Source organism: Pholis gunnellus (assembly GCF_910591455.1).
Source record: "Pholis gunnellus genome assembly, chromosome: 17".
NCBI classification, from domain to species: domain Eukaryota; kingdom Metazoa; phylum Chordata; class Actinopteri; order Perciformes; family Pholidae; genus Pholis; species Pholis gunnellus.
Window position 1 is genome coordinate 3308406 of NC_136544.1, and position 7746 is coordinate 3316151.

A 7746-nucleotide genomic window follows, 5' to 3' on the forward strand; every position below is an offset into this window, starting at 1 on the left:
CTCTTTCAAAAACACAAGACTGACTGCGTGATGCATAATATCTCCACCATCATCACCATCTGACGCATTCTGCCTCTTCACGCACCCTTCTGCTTCACAAACACACATGCATGCGCACACACGCGCACGAAAAGGACGCACACACAATGATGTAAGCCCTCCCTCCTCCGGTGCCGCTAAACTATATAAATCCCCTCTGTTGGAGTTTGAAACCAGACAACCTGCAGAGCAAAAGCTGTTCGGAAGAGAGAAGAAACCAAAGAACCCAAAGAACCCGATCCTCGACAGCACAGACGGACGGAACCTGTAACCTCAAAGTCTCCTCAAAGTAAGTCTCCACACTTCTTGCTCTCACTCATGCTGCTCGTTTCACAGGTTGAGCTGTGCGCATCTGATTCCAATACGAAGAAGCGTACTTGAGACACTTTTACCTCCCGCATCATGCGCAAGGTCCTTATTGGAAGTTCAATTGCATTGGAAGAAATGATGTCATAACACTGTTTTTTTTTGTAGAGAAATACATGTAGACCCTAAAATATAATGACACATTTCAATTATTATGAGCAATTCTTTCCTAAATAGAAACACTGTTGCTCTGTCGAAATGTTTAAGCCTGTATGTTTCATTTCAAGAAGCTCACATACCTTAAATCAGAATAATTGTTTAAGAGTAAGATACGTTTTTCAACTTTATTTGCATTAGAAGACGCAGTTTCTCATTTCATAGATATCTAAAAACTAACTCCAGTTGTGTGCTCAGCCTCGTCTTTAGTGCAAGTGTTCCGTGTTAAGTGTTCATAGCTGCGAGGTCTCGCTCGTGCATCAGTTTCAGATGAAGTGAGATCACTTCCACGAGGGAGTGAGTTCAGCACCTCGGACAGCGCTGCGGGGTTCTAAACACATCCAAACCGTATCCGCCGCCACATGACACATGTCAGCTTATGGAATCAAATCGTGCTAGTTGCTTTTCCTTGTGATATATTGACATTGCATTGTTGCAGACATGGAGCTGACTTGCTGTTTTTCAGTCAAACGAGCCTCATTTCTTCTTCACATGCAGCAGTAGAAGAAGCCAGAGACATCACCCCGCGTGAACCTCGCTCTGCGATAGCCAATAATAATGAGAATGAATGTGAGAGTGCATTAGAGCAGATAAAGGGGCAGCAAAACAATAAAGTACCCTTTGATGCTCGCAAATTGACTTAATCTCAAAAACGTCTGCAGCTGTATTTCTTATTGCCTGAGATAATGAGCAATAGTATCTACTTATAATAATAGTAATAATAATAATTATACTTATATAATTCATTGTTTCGCGACGGTACTCCCGCCCGTTATTCCTGAGGTGAAGTGAAAACGATGAAGTAGTTTTATAGAATTATTTTAGCCTGTTGTTGAGCAGCCGGGGTAAGTTTAAAAGCTTTTATTCAATTTCTGTTTCTCTGTATCTTCCTTCTTGATGTGTTTGCATCTACTGAGCAGCGAGATCAGTCATTGTGAGATTCTCCTTTAGTTTCCTTTTCAATTGAGTATCATGTGTTCTATTTGGAGATATGTCCAATTTAGTGTTTTAGCCTTAATGATAATGCTAACATTAATGACAACAACAATAATAATAATAATAATAATAATAATAATAATAATAATAATAGCTGTAACGCATAAAAGAAAAATATAACTGCCTCATAATATACACACATGAAATTAAGCTGCTGCAACATCATTATTATTATCAAATCATCTTAAATACGTAGCATTTATGTCCATTAAATGACAAACATCCAATTCCCTTATGATGTGTGAAATTAGTTTCCACATCTGGAGTCAATCCCTTTTCTTCATCTTCCTCAGGAAGTAAACACACTGTGACAATAAGTCAATCCAAAGCATAAGAGTTCTTTTACATGATACATAGTTAGTTTAGCTCCTCCACACACCTCTGTTTACTTGTAACCCAACTTAGCCTGAACTGGCATTCCCCAAACAAATGACACTGTGTTCCACCCCGCGCCCCTCAGGAGAGGTCTGATAGATACGATGTGGCTCTTTTTCATAGAAAAGACAAAGAAAATCTCCTGATCAACGCCTCCTTCACTCTCTGTTGTATTTTGAGTTTTCTGGGATTAATTCAAGCAAACATCTGAGATAGAAGGTGACATCTTACATCAGATAATCAGGGATTTTTTTCATAAAACGTTTTCACAACTTGTTTAATTTTGACCAATAATATAATGAAAAATAAGAATTTGGCATACTACAATTACAACCAAAACCAATCATCGATAGAAACAAATGAAATAACCAATTCATTTATTTTTTAAAGAAATCCCAAATGGTCAAGGTATTATTCTACTGGAGTTAATTCATAACTTTGGATCCTTAACTTTCAAAAGTCGTCTTAAATCTTTCCGCCCCGTCCAGCAGGCCGTGATGCTGAAGCCATGGACCGTGCTGGTGGCCTTAGTGCTGTGTGTGCTGGTGTGTCTGGGGACACTGGCGGACGCCTACCCCCCCAAACCTGAGAACCCCGGTGAAGACGCTCCCCCCGAGGAACTGGCCAAGTACTACACTGCCTTGAGACACTACATCAATCTGATCACCAGGCAGCGGTATGCACACACACACACACATACAGTACATACACATGTACGGGTATTTGTGCTGCATAAGCCTGCACTCCTTTTGTTTCGTCTTGTATTTCTGTATTTTTCACAGCTATAACATCATCAGGGTGTAGCTCTTAGGTCGGTTTAGATTAGGGACTGTACATATCGGTGTGGGGAGGAGGGCTGAATCTTGGATATTTGATATTACATTTTGATATCCTAATTATATTATTATACTGTAATATTTTTGATGAAGCAAGGCACTCCACAAACTTAATGTTTTTTGTTTTGATCCTCCAAAATGTTTGGACTTATTGAATCAAGTAAAATCCAACATAAAGGTAGCGTAGCCCATTTTAGATCTCAATAACCAAATTAAATAATCATTTTCACTGTAGTCACCTATCAACACATTGCAAGTGAAAAGAAAAGCCAAATCAATGGCAAACAAATCAACTACAGACAATGAATGAATGAATGAAATAAAGGACTGATATATATGAAGTAAACTGGGCACTTCTATGACGACAGTAATGTTGGTGCAGGTGAGTGTGCCTCACTGGTTAGCTCGTGCCGCCCCTCTGCACTGCTCTCATACACGGTTGCAGCTGATAAAAACCTTCTCTATTGACAGCGTGGTCACAGAAGCGTATCGTCCGCCCTCCGGTTCCCCCTCATGTAAACACTTCAGCCCTGTCAGCACGTTAGCCATAGTTTGTATTATTTGCGCCGTTAGCTACAGGCTCAGGCTCAGGCTCAGGCTCAGGCTCAGGCGTTGCCATGTTGAGAGCCGTTGAGAGTCAATCGCAACGCTCCCAATCTCGTGTTATGCACCTTTAAAGTTACGGAGGGTCCTCATGAAGATAGACGCATGTATGCATCGTCCTTCTCCAAATTTAGATCCCAGAAAATGAAACGAACCCTTCCCCAAAACTGACTTTCAGCTGTTAAGCTAATAAAAGTGGAACAGCAGCTGAACTGAGTTTGCCCTTTTTACTTCTTCCCGTTTGCTCCTTTAGTCTGTATTTCATTTAGTTTGATTCAAGTCATTACAGGGACGGAGTTATGAGTTTCTCGCTCGTACTTAAAACCTGAAGCTCCGTGATGCAATCCCCCCCTCATCCCCAACTCTTTACCCACACAGGGCAGCTCCGGAAATTAGATTACTGGCCACTCTCCAAAACCGCCAGGCCTCCAAATCAACGGGACCAGAGCAATAAAATTGGCACAGATGAACCCAAGAAAGAATCCCAAATTCAGTTAGCGGGGCCTGAGCCGAGGCCTGCTGCTCTCGGGTATAAAAGGCGCTTGTCAGATGATATATTTTCTGATTTGAAGCAGTCTGGCTCATGAGCTGATCTGTTCTTACTCATGAAAGCCAAATAGATCGTTGATATTTAGATACTTGGTTTAAAGAAGACTCATCATCGCCATAAAAAGTCAATTGATTTAGGTAGAAGGTTTTCACATTCCACTGGAGAGTTGCAGATGAAGACATATATGGGATAAAGGTAACTAATGGTTTTATGAAGGTTTGACTCTATAAAATAACGGGATGGGGAATGTGCTGGCTGTCAGCTTTAGGCTGTGCACTCCACATACACTTGATGGATCTGGGTAGTCAAGTGCCTTTGGTGCATAACTATATACTGCAGCTCATAGCATTGTGTAAATGGACACATTTACAGTGTCTTACTGGAGACATGAAAATCAGAGCACTTCCTGTGATTCCGCATCAACTAACACTTCAACATCTCACAGATCAACAATTACAATGGCATCAGATTTGATCCTGTAATAATTCATTTCCTGAAGATAGATTCATAGTTTCCTCGTCGTTTCTATATGAAACGAGGTACTAATTGTAAAGAAAATAGCAAAACTAATTATTTGTTATAGTTTCAGCTCATTTTATAAGCACTTGTTGATTTTCAGAGGAAAATTTCTTGAAAGTACAAACTGCTTTGAATTTAAACACATTTAGCAGAAATGATGGTTGAGAAAAAGATGGCTGGCTATTTATTTTATGGAAACTGAAATAGCTTTGTGACTCAGATGTAATGGTAACACAGGAGAAGTAAAAACTGGGGTTGTATATATTAAAACAAACATAATAAAGCTTACTGCATTGGAGAGAGGAAAGACCAGAAGAGTCAAACTGACCATCGGTTAGAAAGAAAGACAGTCAGAGTGGAAAGGACACGAGGAAAGATAGTCAAATGGAGAGAAAGACATTCAGACAAATAGAACATAAGAGCAGGACCGACCGGGGAGATCTATGTGTGCTGATGGGCCATTATCAGAGAGCAAAGATCCTGATGTGTTGCACTGTGCGACAGCTGAGACACAGTTGTTTGATTGCTTTCCCACAGGGCAACACGCACACACCTTCCTGTGTGTGTAACCAAGCATAGGATTGGGTGCTGGGGACATAGTGGGAGGTGGAACAGGTGGTTAATGGCAAATCAGTGGAACTGCAGGCGCCACAGGGGTTGTGTTGAAGAGCGCTGTTTCACGCACACACAAACACAAAGACACGCACACACACACGTTGGGGAAGTAAACTTTGTGTGAAACGGCTCTGTGGTTTTACATTTGCAGCTCTCTTGGTTTCCTTATCGTGAGAATGATAAGACTCAACCAGATCCGCATTTGTCGGAATCTGACCGTGAAATGGAAGCATTAGGATCAAAGGGAGGATTGGTGAGCCAATAAAGAGGACATAAAGACATATTGTCCTGAATGACTCAAAATCTAAAATACAATCTCTCTAAACTCGCTTAGTTTCACACTGCGATCACCAAAATCCAAGGTTTTAGACAGAGAAGTGGTGTCCTGTTTGAGGCAGGAAGCAATGTGTTATGGGAAAAGAAGTCTTGATCTAGAAAAAGGGTGCTGCTTTCACTTATCTGAGCCAAAGACAGGTGTCTTTAAAGGGGAACTCAACTGGTTTTTACACATGAATGTCACTATATTAGTCAGGAGGAGTACCACTCAGCTCAAAATATTCTAAGTAAAATCCTGTTACTTCATTTTCACATAGCATCACTAAGAGCACGATCACCTCATCCAGCAGCACGGACAGAGGAGGGGCTGCTTTGTTTCAACTAGTAGAGAATGTGACCAGAACAAACAGTTGGACTACAGACAGACCGCTTTTGTTTTACTTCTTATGAGCTAAGCTAGTGTGCTGACGACAGAGCCGATTGAAATAGGTTTCCTTTCCGTTTGACATCTTCATACTTGTTGAACAGATATATTGATAGAAGTATTAGCTTTTTACTCGCTATTGTGTAATTACTTTTACGAGCTTACTTTTCGTCGACTCAATTAATCTTCACTTCAGTGTCTCCAATAATTTAGCACCGGGGCCCAATTATTAGGTTTTTTTATTTGTCCATTCTGAGCTGCTGTAGAAACATGAAGGTGCAACATAGCGGCCTCCTCCCTATGTAGATATATAAGGCTCTTCCTAAGCAAACAACCAAAACGATTTTTAGTTGCAGCTCATTATACGCTAATGAAAACTTAGTGATTCATTTGGATTAATCCCGCTAAATGTTAAACACTGTTCCTATAAGATGCCATTGAAATTTGAATGTTGACCTGATGGTGGCAATAGTTGAAAAGTGAAGGGATAAAAAAATGCATCGTGAATGGGTACAATGAATGTGTTTACCAAATGTCAAATGAGACAAAACCACAAATGTGAACGCTGTGGTGGTGCTGGAGGAAAAGTCAGACAAGGATCACCAAAGTCATTCGGATCCATCCTCTTGAAACCATGAATGCAGAAACCTTTATGCCAATCCATCGAAAAGATGTTGAGATATTAACTGGATAAGTTAACAGGTCTGACCTGCTGGTGGCTGAAGATGAAAAGTCACGGGATCACCAAAGTTAGTTGGATTCATCGTCTGGTCAAAATAGAAATATGTACCAAATTTCACAGCTTTCTATCCAATAGTTCGCTAGCTTGGCTAAAGACTGCTCTCCTTTTCCCTTCCCCAGGTATGGAAAGCGTTCAACTCAGGAGGATGTGGTTGCAGAGCTGCTGTTTGGTGGCGACAGCAACAGAGACCAGAGATCAAGGTCAAGACCTTCAAAACACTTAAGCTGAAGGAGTCATGTGACCTGTACGGAATCCATGTAAATATTGAAGCACTTACACATGCTTCCTTGTGTTCTTCCCCAGATACGACGACTCCTACATGTGGTGACTCCGCCGCCCCTCTCCCTCCTCATGGAGCATTCCCTCTGGGTGCATCCCACAATGCACCTGGAGGGGCCGACATGTGCCTCTCACCTCTGACCCCTGAAACCGACCCTGAACTGAAGACCATCACTGATCACAAGCTGTCTTTGTCTCTCTTGTCACTGTCTCACATCTTTCTCAATACAACACAACTGTACATAATTTATTATTCAAATATATCTATATGTATATATAGATATATATATCTATATATACATATAGATATATATGAGGTCAGAGCTGCTAATCAGAAAGGTGGACCTGTGTCTGTGTCTGTGTGTGTGTGATCAATTAATGTCCCTCTACTGTCCAACTCTTTTTAGAGGAGGACATTATTGTTTTACTGTTGCTACTGTAAAAAGTAACAGAATAAATGATTAAAAACTGTTCTGTGTGATTAAAATTTGTTGATGAATCAAAATTGTGTTTGTGGATTAATGTGTTGTGTTCTACTCATTTGATATAGTCTGAAACTTGAAAGGCACTCTTACTCGTGTATTAAATGATATGGCTGGTGTCATTTGATATTTTTTGTAAATACCACAGAAAGACTAAAACCTACAATGTGTTCGTCCGTCTCAGGACTGTCTGATCTCCCCGCTGTGTGTCATTCAGCTCCAAGTCCATTGGCTCCTACTGAGGTCATAAAGCTCTCAATATATAGTGTCATTTTAATCTGAAAACAAATATCTGTATATTATATATAATTATATACAATAGAATTTCCTGAAACAGCAATTTTTCGAAAATCTAATCTAATCTAATCTTCTGGAACTATTTTTTTAAACAGCGGATTAATCCACGTTTGTTTCCTTGTTGACTATTTGTTGCAGAACGGTCTATGTGAGTTTGAGTCAAGCTTTAAATAATTGATTTTTAACAACAA

General features: G+C 40.3%; 1 protein-coding gene across 2 annotated transcripts; it reads left to right on the forward strand.

Annotated features, from left to right (window-relative positions):
* Positions 1 to 226: 226 nt before the first annotated feature.
* Positions 227 to 7249, forward strand: pyya (peptide YYa). 2 transcript variants are annotated; one of them, XM_079177909.1, is made up of 4 exons: positions 227 to 328; positions 2424 to 2608; positions 6617 to 6697; positions 6801 to 7249. In XM_079177909.1, exons 2-4 carry the CDS (start codon positions 2430 to 2432, stop codon positions 6823 to 6825), a joined length of 285 nt encoding a protein of 94 aa, XP_079034035.1. In that variant the 5' UTR covers positions 227 to 328; positions 2424 to 2429; the 3' UTR covers positions 6826 to 7249. The 2 variants fall into 2 exon arrangements, with proteins under 2 accessions (XP_079034035.1, XP_079034034.1); XM_079177908.1 differs by having other exon boundaries at positions 229 to 328; positions 2421 to 2608.
* Positions 7250 to 7746: the final 497 nt, after the last annotated feature.